A 16,345-nucleotide genomic window follows, 5' to 3' on the forward strand; every position below is an offset into this window, starting at 1 on the left:
CCATGTGGAGCAAAAAACCACTTTTTTTTGTTTCTCACGGGAATTTTCACGGGCAATCCTGTCCAAGTCGGAAACATCGACAGGTAAGTAGGGCTAACTTTTCCAAAGGACATTTTTTGCATCCATAAGACTCGAACCCAGATTATTACTTAAGGGAAATTAAACATGTACCACTTGAACCAACGCCTATTCCTGGAGCAAGAACCATTTGATGCTTGCAATAGTGGATAAATTAGGTGCAATGTAATTATTATCCATATTCTAAAATTATTTACATTTATAAACTCCACTCATCTCTTCATCAAAATTTTATTCAATACTACTAAGTACTATCTAGAGTAATGCAACTATTACTATGAGAAAAGTAAAATAGTTTATTGAAATATGAATGGATAAATAAATATAGAAAAATATTAAATACATTTGGATTTATTTATTTTTTGGTTATACATTTCGATTTATTTAATAGTGACAAGAGGGGCAAAATAAATATTACTATCTATATATTGTTTTATTTAATAGTGACACTCATGAATATTATTTGGAATAAATTACTGCTTTTTAATAAGTATTAGTATTATTTTTGTTTCTAGTTTAAACTAAATCAATAAATAGAAAATTGGCACAGGTCATCGTTTTCATTATTTACTAGACACGTACAAGTACTGATAATACAGAAAACAATAAATCAAACTAGTTGCATTATAAGTGTAGTCCTCTTAGAGATAACAATAAAACCAAATTTAGAGGTATTTATTTAATTGGGAAAATCTGATGTGATTAAGTTGGGTTTAATATAGTTGATATTATACTCCGAAACTAATTAATATATGTAAAATTGTTAAATTAGACATAAATATATTAGAGTAATTATTCATTTTGGTCCCTCATGTTTGTTATGGTACTAAATTACTCCCTAAAAAATTTTAATTGTCATTTTAGTCCCCAACAATTTGAACATTGGGTGACATTAGTCCTTCATCAACTCTCGTCTATTAAGTCTAACAAAATTACTCATGCGACATCCGTTGAAGTCTTACATACACTTTATGACACGTCATTAAAATAACGTCATTTTAATTTTTTCTTCGAAATTTGTAAATAAAATGATATTATTTTGTTAAAAAAATTGTTAACCTAAAACAATGCCAATTTAGGTTAACTTTTTTTCATTATCCACCCCAACTTTTTCACATAATCTCATCCAAATCCTACATCTCATTAATATCTTCACCTCTTTTCTTCTCCAACCTCATCAACATCTCCATCAAATTGTAAGATTATAGTAGGGACAAATATAAGAATTTTGTTATCGTACCTAATTATTGATTTGTCCTCAATGAATATGCATTAATGACTATGGTATTTAGGATTAGAACGTGCTTTTTTTCGTTTAGGCTCAATTATAGACTTACATATGGTCAAATTTTATTTGGATTAGGAATGAGTTTGTATTAAAAAGTTAGAAGTGATCAATATTAGAGTTATATAAGAGACAAACATAATACAACTAAACCGACTCATGATCATCAATAACTTCTATTTGTACATGTTTGATCGATTGCATGATAACATTTATTGATACAAAGTAAATAATATATTTTGTTAAAAGATCCTATATAATATATAGATGTAAATTTATATATTTTGATTGTGTTTCTTCAATTGCTTTTTCTAGTTATTCAGAACACTCTCTTGTAAGTAATTTAATGTCACACGTATAAATCATTTCATATGTCATTAATTCTCTGATATTTTTATCATACATACATACTTATCTTCTATATCAAACTATATATATATATATCATTTCATATTAAGTTATATATTAATAATAATAATAAGAAATATAAAAAAACTTCATCAAAAAAGAAACACATCATATTTAACCAAATTGATGACTAAGTTCATACTCAGAAGTTAACTAGGTCGAGAATGATAATTATATTAGTTTGTCAAATACAGGGTGAGATTCATGTTCGAAGTATAGTACAATCAATCTTTTTTGGATTTACACATATTTTTATAAGTTGTATCACTACATGTGTTATTAGCTGTGATTATTAAGAAAAATAATTAATAATTAATTTTTTAACTTAAATATATTTTTTCTACCAATCATAAAGTGAGTAAAAAAGTAATGATTGTTGTGTCACCCAATTGTAGGGCCACGAAACAAGCACCGGCATGTAGCAACACACATGAGTGTATAAAGTAAAAGTTAAAACCCTTTTTTGAAATTGAATTAGCAAAATAAATTAAAATAAAAAACCTCATCTCTTTCTGCCACACTTTCATTTCAATCTCTTCTCACAAATCAATGGCTTCTACTCTTGTGGATCCATTGCTCCTATTCAAGGTTTTGTTTTTCATTCTATATTCCTTTCTCATTGCTGTTTCTGTTATCTTACTCTATTTCTGTGTTTGCAGTTCTCACATCAGAAGCAGCGATTTCATAAAACAAACATTTCTGCCCAATACTCACCATGTATGTGATAATTCACTTCCAAATTTCATTTTTCTTGTAATTATAGCTTTGTTCAATTAGTTACATAGTTGAATTTATTGTCATTGTGTTACAGCGTTGTTTAATTTAAAGAGTGACGAGTTTATCCAGAAAGGGTTTAGGAATCAAAGACATTTAATTCATAGGGATAGGAAGAAAGTTACTGTTGTACAAGCTGTGGCAATTCCAGTTGAACCTTCACCACTTGAGAGTGCTGAATACAGAAAACAATTAGCTCAAAGCTATGGCTTTAATCAAATTGGAGAACAGCTTCCGAGCAATGTTACTTTGAAAGATGTCATTGATTCCCTTCCTAAGAAGGTACTTATATATTATATTTTCTAAATTGAAGTATTTGTTTGTTGTTTAGTCTCACCGTTAAACAACAAAGGTTAAGACTGTGTACATTTACGTTCTTTACTTGTAGTTCGGAGTTTCGTGCATTGGGCTGCACTTTTTAGTCTGGTTTTCTTGCATGAGAAATTAAGAATATTAAGAAAGTATATGTAATAGCCTGGTTTTGTATATGTTCATGATAAAATATTTACTGCAAATTATGAGAAAAAGAAGAAGATGATAATGTCTGTTTATAATAAGCCATGTATTGCTCTTACTCTCCACTTCTAGCCGAAGTGTTTAGTTAGGTGTATTTAAAAGGGGGGAAACTAGGGTTTTGTCTTCCTTTTTTAATATTTTGAATTCAATTGTGGTTACAATTTTTATTTACGATTAACCGATAATCATGACACATATATTTTCCTTCACATTTATTAAAGGTCTTTGAGATTGATGATGCAAAAGCATGGAAATCAGTCTTGGTATCTGCCACTTCCTATGCTTTGGGTCTCTTTATGATTTCCAAAGCACCCTGGTATCTACTTCCTCTGGCTTGGGCATGGACAGGAACTGCAGTAACTGGGGTTAGTCCAATTCTCATATTTTCCCTATGACTATTCTTTACTGGTTCCGGCGTTCCGCCAATCCTTCTCAGTTCTCACTCCAATCTCTCTCAATAACTCTTTCCCCTTATGGATTATGACCAACTTTTATTAAGTTTTCCAGTACTCTTTCCTTCTTCTCTGTACAGTTCTTTGTTATAGGCCATGATTGTGCTCACAAATCATTTTCCAAGAACAAATTGGTAGAAGATATTATTGGAACTTTGGCCTTCTTGCCACTGATTTATCCATATGAGCCATGGCGATTTAAGCATGACAGGCATCATGCGAAAACAAATATGTAAGCACTGTTTCTTTGTAATTTGTTTGTCTTGATGCATCTTGTATATTATCTCTAGCACAAAAAATATGATGTAGAGAGTCTGGCTAAGATTTGTACTCAAAATAGAGTGCATGTCTTAGTTTATTATGGTCATCAATTTCACTTATATAAATTGAAACATGAGGAGACAAGGAACAAAAGATTTGTCACTTACCTCAATTTGATATTGTAGCATTTTTTTTGGTGATATTTCTTTTTCCAATTTAAAGTTCAAAGCACATTTTATTTCTGTTGTGTACCCAAAGCCAGTTGGTATTAATGCCAGAAGGGTAAAATGCAAATTATATAGAGCATGCAATGTATGAGATATGTAATGATAATAAAATCCATGTTTCGGAGAAAACTTAATAGCATGCTTTATGTGAATGATGCACTCAAATGCTCATATTTAGGCTTCACACTCTCACTCAACCCGTGAGTGCCCAACCCCACTGGTGGGTGGGCAGGGTGCAGTTTCAGGTCATACCCTGATTTTAACCATGCCACCATGTCCAACTGTGTAATGAATTCTTTGTGTATTGATATTACTATCCTTTTTGCAAATTGTAATGATTCTTCATTGGTTTAACCTAAATTGTGAACTTTTATTTTAGTTTGTATAATACAGTGAACTATTTTGCATACTTTTTTATTGAAATATTCCGAAGTACAAGTGTGGGTTTTAATATTTTATCGTGGAGTGGGTTTGGATTTTCATCTCTAATACCCACAAGGTGGGTAGGGACGGGTTGAGTGTTATTTTGAAAGGTGCAGGGTGGGTAGGCTTGGCAAAAAATCTGCAACACTGCCAATCTTACTCCTCCATCTCCTTTTCTCTTTCCATTTTCTTCTTCATGTTTTGATGCAGTAGCTGCACTCTTTCATCATGTATTTTTTACTTTAAGCCTTCTCTAATGCCACAGGTTGAAAGGAGATACTGCTTGGCATCCTGTTTGGAAAAAAGAGTTTGATTCATCACCACTTTTGCGAAAAGCATTAATATTTGCATATGGTCCATTTCGACCTTGGATGTCTATAGCTCACTGGTATGGCTCATAAAAAAGAATTAATTATTCTTTAAGGACAACTGTACCCTGAAAATGTTTGTACTCTTCCTCAAGTACTCCTTGGTTGACTTGACCGGCCTCAATTTCACATTTTACATTTAGTTCATACTTTATGCTGCATTTTGATTGCAATGTGCACCCTAACAGGTTGGTGTTGCATTTTGATTTGAAGAAGTTCAGACCAAATGAAGTTAATAGGGTGAAGATAAGTTTAGCTTGTGTTTTTGCCTTTTTGGCAATTGGATGGCCATTAATTATTTACAAGACTGGGATCACGGGATGGATTAAATTCTGGTTGATGCCATGGCTGGGATATCATTTCTGGGTAATTTTACTTCCTTTGTTACAAATTGATATTTTCTTTGTCACTGCTGGATTTTTTTAATTTTATTACTTTCTGTTTGAGTAACTTTTAGTGAACGTGCTCATATTTAGGGAGGGTAGAGATGGAACCATTTTCAATAATAAGGCGTTACGTTAAACTTCTGATTTATGTTATTTTCTTTTAGTATTGGTTAGTGGTTACTGCTGAAATTCAATGCAAAGAGAGAAAGCCAATTTACAGTCTTGGTAACTCATGCTATGATAGTATTGCCTTTTTTATCTTTCAACAGACCTTTCTTTTGTTGCCATATATAGCAGCTTTGTTGACTTATCAGTACTCTGTCCCTGCGTATCCGAGTTTAAAAATATGGCAAACAATCGTGTATCTAAGAGGTGTTATTTTGTTCCAATTTACAGATGAGTACTTTCACCATGGTACATCATACTGCTCCTCACATACCATTCAAAGACTCAGAAGAGTGGAATGCTGCACAAGCACAGCTTAGTGGAACTGTTCATTGTGATTACCCCAAATGGTAATGAATTCTTTCGTCTCCTTACATTCTAATGTTTTTTTGCCAATAAATTGACATGTAGAGGTGGAACATGTTGAATGACTGATCAGCATTTTCTGATTGCTTTTCTTTAACCAATCTTCTGAAGATGACTGGTCTTTGATTCTAAGAATAACTGTAGAGAATTTATCCATTTTTTCGTTGTCATTTTGTGTGCACAAGTGTTAAAAATGAAAGAAGTAATCAGAAAATGAGATTTTCACATGTGCTTGCATATTGCATAATACATATGATGATAACAATCCATATTTGTTGGGGAATCTAATCCCAGGTTTCTATTGTCAATTTAATTATGAATCATGTTTGAAATGTTTTAATGTGTACAGTTTCCGGATTTGTCCACTTAAATCTTTACCACCTGCCTATATGATAAAATTTTGAAATCACCTGATTATCATGTTACACAAACAAACCCCTCCTCCCAATTACTCTTCAAAATGAATGCATGCAAAATTAATTTGGTAACCATTGATTGGCTAACTGGTATACTTTGACTCCTTTCCTGAACAGGATTGAGGTTTTATGCCATGATATTAATGTTCATATTCCACACCACATATCCCCACGGATACCAAGCTATAACTTACGAGCAGCCCATAAGTCTATACAAGAAAATTGGGGAAAGGTAAGATCAATCAATAATGTAGTGCAAATAAAAGATTCTGAAGTTTTGTTTATTTTAATTCCTATAATACGATGTTTTCCATGTTTGAACATTCACAGTGCTAAAAGTTCTCATTATCCAACTAAACCACTAGTCCCATATGATTGAAATCTCTAAAAGAATAGAATTGCTAACTATTCCATCTTATGTTGTATTGGATCAACAGTATCTGAATGAAGCTAGTTGGAATTGGCGATTGATGAAGACAATCATGACAGTGTGTCATGTTTACGATAAGGAGCGAAATTATGTTGGCTTTGATGAACTCGCCCCAGAAGACTCCCATCCAATTGAATTTTTGAAGGAACTCATGCCCGATTATGCTTGATTAGATCCAAGTGACTCATTCTCATTTGAGATTTATCTGTGTCAAAGACTCAGAGTAAGTGGGTACGGCTTTCATTTTCTTGTTACAAGTTCATTCTTGTATTATTTGGTTCTATATTTTCATATATAACAAGAGGAGAAAATTACTTTAAGTTCTTTTAGAGTTCACCATTTAGGATACTCTTGTTACCAAGTTGTGGATTATCCAAGATTCTAAGGGCATGCTCCTGAGAAGGATTCGGTAGCTTAAAGTAAATTTTACAGTAATCTCAACATTGATTTGTATTACTTTTGTTTGAGAGTCAATGGTAGTGAACAAATCAATGGTGGATGATTTGCTGACAGTGTAAAAAACCTTTACACTGTAATGTATACATATTAAATCTTATTCATATACAGTTGTCTAATGGATTAAAAACACTTGGAGTGTAGTGCAGATTGGTTTCAGCTTCATGGCTTGTGCTGAGAAATGACAATGTTTTAATTGAAGGGTATCTTTGTTTTGTGTACAGACATTGGTCTTGTTACTGCTAAATTAGTATTTAGAACTTCGATAAACCTTGGGATTTTTGTATGCATTTGGATCAGTGATGCTCTTCAAATCAGAACCATACATATATGATTTTCTCTGTAGATAAGCACACAAAAAAGGTCAAAAAGAAGGTAATAAAGAGGATATGGCATACAAAAAATAAATAGATGAAAACTGAGGAACCAAGATTCTCTGTTCTCTAAACTTCATGTTTTCATGTCCCAAGTTAATTATCTCACACCAAATAGCATAGAAATGTTACTTTATGTTTTTTTTTCTTTTCAAATATATGACAACTTTACATTGGATTGTGACACAATGAGACACAAAATGAGGGACAACTGATCCCCATTCAAAACTGAGATCTACTGTGAATCTATGAAATCTTATCCACTGGTAAAGGAAAATACACAATTCATATATGATTTTCTATGTAGATAAGAACAAACCCAAACCAAGGCACAAAACACTATTATGAGATGAATATATGTTAACCACAATAATCACTCTTAACATTACATCAAACAGTTGAAATGAAATGCAGTTGAAAGGAATAAATTATATCAAAGTAGTTAGGATAGTGATCCTTACAATCAAAGCATGGGTATTAGTAGGGTGACCTTTAGAAGTTAGTAGGATGAATTTTACTCGACTAGACTAAGACCCAATAAGTTGATTGAGATATTTATAATTTGATATCTAAATTTGATATGATCCATGTAATAATGAGATAAAAATTAATGTGACATGATACTTATTTAAAATTTATCATATTAGGAAGTATCCTTTACTAAATCATACTTTCTTTGGTACTACAAAGAGTATCAGAATTTAATTCATCAATTTCAGGATTCGTGGTTGCCCATTTCAATAAGTGTCGCTCACAAGAATTAAACCATTGACATTTTGGTTATCCTAAGGATCTAATGAGACCTTACATAATTAGACTAACGCCTTGTTGGTACTAAATCATACTTTTGTTGAAAGTATGAAAAGTCATAATATTTTTTTAAAGGAAAAAGTCATAAAATTTTGAAAGTGACAAAAAACATCAACAAATATAATACTATGACCTTACGGACTTGTGTCATCTATGAACCCAACGAGTCCCTCTTGTTTATAACAGGCCAAGGCCCAAGACCAAGCCCAAGCCCAAAAACCATGAGAATGAAGGTAGAATAGGGTTTAATAGCAGCCACCATTATACTGTTACTCCTCTTTTGCAGCTGAAACAAAACCCTCTTTCTTCTTCCTCATTCTCCATAAGAGTATTTTCACAATACTGCACTTCATTCATTTCACAACATTCACTCGATCGTTGTAATTCAGCAATGGCCGAGAGTGTCTTGATCCAAACGGAAACACAGATTAATTCATCGGATCCTTCTTCATCTATTTCCGTTTTACTTCACCGCAAAATTGAGTTCCTTCCCGCCAAAAAACCTTTCAAGGGCTTTTCCAACGATTTTCATATTGAGACGCTAAATCCTACTACTACCTCTGAAACTACTCTTACGCTCTCTGCTTCTGTTAAAAAGAACGATGGTTCTGAATTTTCTGAATTTGGCTTGGATCCTGATCTTTGCTTTGGTATTACCGTTCGAAAAATTGTGAGTTTCTTCGTTCTTGATGCATTTGTAATTAATGTTCTTTTACTTTTTTAGTGGCATAGAATTATTCATCGTTATAAAGAGTTTTTCGCGAACCATATTTATCAAGAAGTAGAGGGATTCTTACATGTAACGTAGCAGCCTCACCACATATTTATAGTTTTCAAGACGTTTTTATATTTCAATGTCTGCACCATCTTTCAATTATCGTTGTCCACGTTACGCGATTTGATTATCAATCACCAGAGTTCAGTTCTACATTAATGATTTTTTAATGCGGACACTACATGCCTTATTCCGCACTTAGGAATGTGGAGAGACTTTCTCTGAGATTGGATAATATATTCTGTCTCAAAGGAGGCAAAAGATTGAATATTCTAATGAAGGTCATTGATCCGAAATCTCATTTTTTCTTTTCTGATTTACCTCTCCAGAGCCCGAACACATTGATATTCGCTAAGCTCTTCTCTTTGCGTAAAAAGCCTTATTTATACGCTTGTAGCATTTACCGCCATGGTACAAGGGTCAGGTGTCCAAAGATATGGATGGCATTTTTGCTAATACAAAAAAACTAGAAAACTGCCGTTGTTCTATTGTGTTCCTCCTTTCAGTGGAACCAATGTCCTTCTCCGTTGTCATTATAAAATGCTTCAGATGTTGCGCAAAACACATGTGTTCTTTTCCATCCCGATAGTTCTAGCAAGTGGTACATATGGGTTGGGCTTATTAATTTTATAGGATCAGTTAAATGATTTTATTCTTATTTTTCAGGGAGCTGGATTGCGAAATCTTGGAAATACTTGTTTTCTCAACTCAGTAATACAGTGTTTGACATATACAGAGCCTTTAGCTGCATATTTGCAAAGTGGCAAGCATAAAAGTTCATGTGAGCTACTCACTCATATCTTTGTACCTCTTCTGTAACATTTTTTATATAATTTCCTTGGAGATAGTTCATTGTTTCTGTTATATTTCACTATTGTTGTTGTATTGAATTTTCAATTATACTTTACAATCTTCGTAGGCCGCATTGCTGGATTTTGTGCTCTGTGTGCAATACAGAATCACGTGAGCCGTGCACTGCAATCAACTGGGAGAATATTATCCCCAGAGCATCTAGTTGGGAATTTGCGGTGTATCCTTGCATTCTGATGCATGACTAAGCTGTTAATGTTGAATTCATTTTTGTTTGTTTATACTTATTTTAGTTTCATGTTGATTTCAACCTTTGATAAGAGTTAGTTCCCTTCCCAGACCATTCTATTATTTTCCCGTCTTTCTACTCTTTATGCATGATTCCTTCTATCCAAATAGAAGTTATGGGTAGAGATTTGTTCTCATAGGACATTCATTCCTCTGGGTTGACACACATATACTCAAATATCTTAGCATTGGAAAATACCATTATCCAGACAGACTGTTTTGGAAAATATCAAGGGTGACCATTCTATTATTTGCTCTTGATGATTTACCTTTCTAAACTTCTATTAAACTGGGTTAAGAATGAATCAACAACATAGGAGATACCACCATTGTCTTTTATTTCCCTTTTATTGTTCTTGCATCCGATTAGGTTATGAGGCTAGGCAAATTGCCGTTAACCCTTGTCTATAAGTTTAGTATGATATTTGGAACTTGATTAGACCTACTCTTTTATTAGCTTGAAATTTGTACCTCTTGACATAAGATCAGGCATTTCACGAAATTTCCGAAATGCGAGGCAGGAGGATGCTCATGAGTATATGGTGAACTTACTTGAGTCTATGCATAAATGTTGCCTGCCTTCTGGAATACCAAGTGAATCAAATGGTGCTTATGAGAAAAGTTTGGTTCATAAGATCTTCGGTGGTCGTCTCCGCAGTCAGGTAGCTATTTCATGACTAGTGGAATTTTATTTTTAAAGAGTAGTATCATTGCTCATTGTGGATTGATAATGGTTAATTGTAACAACTAGCCTGAGAATGCATATAGGATGAGGTTATGTTAGTTTCTTTTCGTTCATAATTGATTACCCTATTACAACAACTCTTTCCAGGTGAAATGTCAGCAATGTAATTTTTCCTCCAACAAGTTTGATCCATTCTTAGATTTAAGCCTTGAAATATTCAAGGCAGATTCATTGCAAAAAGCACTTGCAAATTTCACTGCTGCAGAATTGCTGGATGGAGGGGATAGGCAATACCAGTGTCAAAAATGCAAGCAGAAAGTTAGGGCTCTGAAACAGCTTACAATTCATAAGGCACCATATGTGCTCACGATTCATCTAAAGCGGTTCTTTGCACACGATCCTGGATTGAAGATTAAAAAGAAGGTTAATTTTGGATGTGCACTGGACTTAAAACCTTTTGTCAGTGGGTCATATGTAAGTAATTCTTCTTTTTATTGGTATAGAGCTGCTTCATATACATATACCTCAGTGTTGTACTTGCAAAACTTTTGTTAGATGAATACAAAATTCATTTTCCTAATATTATCATTTGGTATGATATCATATATGCGCTTACCATGTTTGAAAGGACAAGCTTAATAGACCACTCACAGTTTTTTGCTACAAGATCTTCTTTATGCCTTTTTGCCTGTATCTTATAATGTGCTTATGTTCCACTTCTTACTTTCAACTTTCTGCTGAGCAGGATGGAGATGTGAAGTACTCCCTTTATGGGGTACTGGTTCATTCTGGTTCTAGTACTCATTCTGGCCACTATTACTGCTATGTGCGCACTTCAAATAACATGTGGTATACCTTGGATGACAACCGGGTACTGAAATTGTCCTTTTCTTTTCTTACATTCTTTGCAAACTTCATACTAATTTATTCAAGAAAATGTCAAAAACCTGGGAAAAATCAGCAAGTGTTCTAGGAGGAACTAAAAAGAAAACAAAATATTATCATCTAGAATATCATCTCTTATTGAACTCTCTTCAGTCTATTCATAATAGTTACTATCATTGAATTTGACATTATTGTTGTCTGAAATTTATTTTTTGAAAAAATTGAGTCCTCAAACACATCTTTGTTCTATATTGATGTATCTTCTCATGTTAACCCATATTCCACTATTGTTACAGGTTAGTCATGTCAGTGAGCGGGAAGTTTTAAATCAGCAAGCTTACATGTTGTTCTATGTCCGTGATAGGAAAAGTATTGTCCCTAGGAAACCTGTTGACATTGCAAAGAAAGAAAATATGAAGGTGAATGTAAATCTGAATGTGAATGCAAATAGAGATTCTTCAACTTCACACCACGAATTGAAGGCAGTAACAAATGGTCCAGTGGACAATAAATCTTGTTTGACTCCTGTGGCTCAGAAAAAATTGCCAAATGGTCCCTTGAATGAGAATGCAAATAAAGATTCTTCAAACCAAGTATTCAAGGGAGTTACAAATGGTCCAGTGGAAAATAAATCTAGTAGTGAATCTTGTTTGATTGCTGAGCCTCCTAAAAATACGTCAAATGTTGATTCATCAAGGGTTCCCTGCATTAAGGATTCTGTAGTTCAGCAAAAAAGTAACCTCATATTAGCAGAAAGCTTGGTGAACAGTAAAAAACTTGTATCTGAACCGTCTTCCCAGTTGCAGCTGAAGAAGGGCTCATCAGAAGGGTCCTATGTTGCTAACGAAGGAAGTAATGTATCTGATCAGAATAAAATTTCAAAGGAGGGATCGAAAAACTCTTTTTCCACAGTGCTGATCAATAATCCCCAGACTTCAACCGATAAACAGATTAGTGACATAACATCTAAAACTCAAAAGGTAAATAATACTAAGTACTTCAATATCCTTTTTGTGCTGAACTAATGCTGTTTTAGTTTTCTTAATTACTGATTTTATAAATCCTCTCAGTATGAATTTGTCCAAAAGTTAATATTGCTGTACCTCAAGCTTCAATCACAAATATTTTAAGTTTGCTTTCAGCCTCACTGTTGATTTATTGTCTCTGCCTTTTTATTTTTAGGTTGGAGCTTCTGCACCTGGTTCAGTGTACAATGAAACAGGTAGTAAGGTGTGTGAAGGTGCTGTTGGTTGCCAAGAACTGGTTCTTCATGAGTCTGCAAATAGGTTGTTAAATATGGAGAATCATAATGAAAAGCAGCTGAAGAAGTCGAAAAAGAAATTTCTGAAGTATAACATATCAAGCATGTACTTCCGTTCAACTTACCTTTTCCTGGCACACTTGGGTCCACGAAAAAAGAATCTTAAAAGAAGTAAATGCCGGAGGTTAGGTTTGAAGAATCCGAATATAGAAAAGCTGGATAAACATGCTCTCTCATCTGACGTGGGGCCATCTACACCTGGAAAAGCTGAAGTATTCCCTTCTGTGTCAAATTCTTTTGAACATAGCACAACCAAGGCTGGTGATACACCTGATGCTAAGTTTAAACTGAATGACAAGTCTCTTTTAGAAACTACTATCGCCGGAGGAGAATTTAGGAAGAGAACTGAAATGAACTGTGCTGTACTTGCAACAGCTGTGCAAGTAGAAAATATATCTGGGGGTGATTCAGGACTAAACCAATTTGAAGCTAGACAAGCTGATAGTCTCCAAGATTGTAAAAGAGACCAAATGCTTAATACTTCAATTAGCATGCCTGCCCGAAGTTTGGAGGAGACAGTTGGTAAGTTTATTCATATTTTCCTCCTTTTTTTCTTCCATATTACATGAGATTTGTTATATATTTTAGTAGTTTCATCCCTGCTCTATTCCTCTCAATGGTGTAGCTGCATAATTGATGTGCTACTTTGGGATATGATTAAGTAATCACATCTATTAACATTTTAGTGGGTCTAAATATTCTACTGAAGTTTGGAGATATTGTTTTCTATTCTAATATTAAAATGTTGGCATCTTTTATTTACTAACATGTCTCTTTACAGTTGCAACTTGGGATGATAGAGAATTACCTCAATCTCATGCCTTGGACTCTAGCAATGTCAAGACTGCAACCATTGGATATGTGGGGGATGAATGGTAAGCTGATCAATATGTTATTTTCCTTTGTGTTGGTTATTCATAGAAGATACTAGCTTGGAGTTTGTTTATCAATTTGTGCCTTGTACCTCAAAATTTACAGGGACGAGGATTATGACAAGGGGAAGAGGAAGAAGTTGAGGGGCATCAAGCAAAGCTTCGGTGGGCCAAATCTATTCCAAGAGATTGCCTCGGAGAAGTCTAGGTCTAAAAGGGCAAAGTTGGACCGATCTAACTCGGGGAATGCACCATTTAGGATATGATATCCAGAACTTTGCTGCCTTCAAAATCTGGGGGGATCTTGTAGCATTTACCAATTTTCCAACACTTAAAACCTAGCGCTTGAGAGCACATACATTATTCTTCTTCTTTTGTGTCAAATTTTGTTTGCAGGATTAAATGGGTGTAGTTACAAATTTTGTTCATGTAGTAGTAAGCTACTTGCAGTAGCCCAGAAATGATGTTCGTGATTTTTATATTTATTAGACATTGGGCACTGAAAAACGTTGCAAAACCTCTGTATCTTTGTTGCAATGGAGTTGTATTTGATGTTTGTGGTGTTTCATTATTTGTGAAAATGATTCTAAAATAATTACATGTATACTTTGTCAGGGATGGAGCTAATGACAGAGGTAGTCTCTATTTGTTAAGATATTTTAATTTATAAAATATGTTTGGATTGCATGAATTGAAACTGTTCTGTTTTCGACAGGGGACTTGGTAGATATGAAGAACTTATTTGATTTTAAAAATGTCGAAGTTAGATTATTATAATGTGTAATTGGAAAATAAGAATGATTTGAATTTGAAAGAAATGATTATATTTGTCTTCTAAAATGATTTAGTGGAATTGTGAAAACAATTTTTTGTTGGAGATGATCAATTATAATTGATGGAATCTTGATCATGTTCTAACAAAATGGATAGTTTAAATCGGATTCTACTTGAATTGTATTTTGGTATTTCTCTTTTCGTTTATTACAAAAAAAATAAAATGAATATTAATATATCAATTTATTGAAAAATTACTACATTAAAAATATATAATAATAATAAATAATCAAGAGAGTGATAATATATGAGAATTAATAATTTTAAGAGTATTAGTGTATTACATGAAGAATAATATTTTAAAACTGAAATTTAGTTTTGTTGAATGAAAATAAGTAATTTTTTATTTCTCCCAAAGATTATGTTTTCAAACGAATTTTGAAATACACCAAAAAAAAACTCAAACGTGTGTTAGGAAGCACCAAAAATTAGTGTTGTTAAAACCGTACCGGTTATCAAACCGGTCAAGGTACTGGTATAGTAGTACAGTGGTTCAGTAATTAAACTGCATGCCGGTTAAACCGAACATACCTACTTATATTTATATATATATAAACCTATAACAAAAAATTCCAAATAGGTAGATACTCAATTTTATAATCCATATTTATAATCTAATCAAAATTCACATAAATAAACAAATTTTAGTCTTTAACAAATTCAAAGCCTAAATTAAAAAACATATATCAATCCAAAAGTATCACTTAACAACCACAAAATATAAATAAATGACATAAGTTCACAACTCACTCTACAAAACAAATAAATTTGGAGTTTTCATATTTAACACCAAAGAGTCAAAGTTGTCTCATATGAATATTATACTTTTCTACCAAATCATATCTTCAGATAGTACTCCAAGATTACACAAATGTCACTGAGATTACACACGAATGTTACTGAACCAAAAGATGTAATCTAAGTATGTCTTGGAAGTATGTGCCTTGAAAATGGTTAAAAAAGAGTTGGAAAGATGAATCACTTTGTAATTGATTTTTAAGTTTTTAAAAAAAAAAAGAAATATGTGTATAAACCGGCCGGTTTAGTAAAATACCGGCCGGTTCACCGGTTTTGACCGGTTTTGACCGGTTTTGATACTTGGTCGGTTCAACACCTGTACCGTACCGGTTAGGGGCCCAGTTCACCAGTTTTCCAGTTGAACCGGCCGGTACGAAATGGTTTTTATAACTATGCCAAAAATGCTTTTGGATTTCACGACCATATGTAAATATACTCTAATTCTTTTAAATATAGAAATCGTCAATGTGATTTTATCTCTAAGGGAGCATTTTTACAAATATTGGCCAAGACCCAGCTGCATGTATTATAATTACCAATTGTGATGTGAATTATTGGTTAAATATCATAGCCAGCTAAAGTATTTTTTTAAAATGAAAATTAGATCTTTGGTCCCAAAAATGACATATTTTATTTTGATTTTTGTTCTTGCATTTATCTAATGTATATCCTCTTTACTTGTGAAATTAATATTGCTTAAATCTACACTCAAGATCTAATTAGGTGATAGTTTCATTTATCATTATTTATGTGTTGTTAGTCATTGTTTTCAAAATAAAACTTAGAACTTTGGATTTGAAATGATTACCAACTCCATTACAATAATTCATTCTAGCTGCAGATAATTACTTTTCTTTGATGTTATGGTCAATATTGTGGTTG

The 16,345-nt window shown here is 33.1% G+C and overlaps 2 protein-coding genes across 5 annotated transcripts; both read left to right on the forward strand.

Annotated features, from left to right (window-relative positions):
• LOC109354996 (omega-6 fatty acid desaturase, chloroplastic) lies at window positions 2,234-6,912 on the forward strand. Its single transcript, XM_019597872.1, has 10 exons — window positions 2,234-2,359; window positions 2,431-2,488; window positions 2,583-2,827; window positions 3,283-3,426; window positions 3,594-3,745; window positions 4,690-4,812; window positions 4,981-5,158; window positions 5,575-5,693; window positions 6,243-6,357; window positions 6,563-6,912. The coding sequence occupies exons 1-10, from the start codon at window positions 2,321-2,323 to the stop codon at window positions 6,722-6,724; spliced, it is 1,335 nt and encodes a 444-aa protein (XP_019453417.1). The 5' UTR covers window positions 2,234-2,320; the 3' UTR covers window positions 6,725-6,912.
• Window positions 8,455-14,435, forward strand: LOC109355002 (ubiquitin carboxyl-terminal hydrolase 23-like). Of its 4 annotated transcripts, none has more exons than XM_019597902.1 (11): window positions 8,455-8,865; window positions 9,637-9,751; window positions 9,890-10,000; window positions 10,558-10,730; window positions 10,901-11,227; window positions 11,496-11,624; window positions 11,935-12,618; window positions 12,821-12,906; window positions 12,943-13,481; window positions 13,741-13,834; window positions 13,938-14,435. In XM_019597902.1, exons 1-11 carry the CDS (start codon window positions 8,587-8,589, stop codon window positions 14,095-14,097), a joined length of 2,697 nt encoding a protein of 898 aa, XP_019453447.1. In that variant the 5' UTR covers window positions 8,455-8,586; the 3' UTR covers window positions 14,098-14,435. The 4 variants fall into 4 exon arrangements, with proteins under 4 accessions (XP_019453447.1, XP_019453455.1, XP_019453428.1 ...); XM_019597910.1 differs by having other exon boundaries at window positions 11,935-12,211; window positions 12,251-12,618; window positions 12,821-13,481; XM_019597883.1 differs by having other exon boundaries at window positions 12,821-13,481.

Source organism: Lupinus angustifolius, chromosome LG01, assembly GCF_001865875.1.
Source record: "Lupinus angustifolius cultivar Tanjil chromosome LG01, LupAngTanjil_v1.0, whole genome shotgun sequence".
In the NCBI taxonomy this organism is placed as follows: Eukaryota; Viridiplantae; Streptophyta; class Magnoliopsida; order Fabales; family Fabaceae; genus Lupinus; species Lupinus angustifolius.

What these genes read in the sequence shown, in the direction of transcription:
- LOC109354996 (XM_019597872.1), top strand. Translation starts at nt 2,321, where the DNA reads ATGGCTTCTACTCTTGTGGATCCATTGCTCCTATTCAAG. An exon ending in CATCATGCGAAAACAAATAT is followed by an intron (nt 3,746 to 4,689) that starts GTAAGCACTGTT and finishes CTAATGCCACAG; the next exon opens with GTTGAAAGGAGATACTGCTT. An exon ending in CATTGTGATTACCCCAAATG is followed by an intron (nt 5,694 to 6,242) that starts GTAATGAATTCT and finishes TTTCCTGAACAG; the next exon opens with GATTGAGGTTTTATGCCATG.
- LOC109355002 (XM_019597883.1), top strand. Translation starts at nt 8,587, where the DNA reads ATGGCCGAGAGTGTCTTGATCCAAACGGAAACACAGATTAATTCATCG. An exon ending in TGGCAAGCATAAAAGTTCAT is followed by an intron (nt 9,752 to 9,889) that starts GTGAGCTACTCA and finishes CAATCTTCGTAG; the next exon opens with GCCGCATTGCTGGATTTTGT. An exon ending in CTTTTGTCAGTGGGTCATAT is followed by an intron (nt 11,228 to 11,495) that starts GTAAGTAATTCT and finishes CTTTCTGCTGAG; the next exon opens with CAGGATGGAGATGTGAAGTA.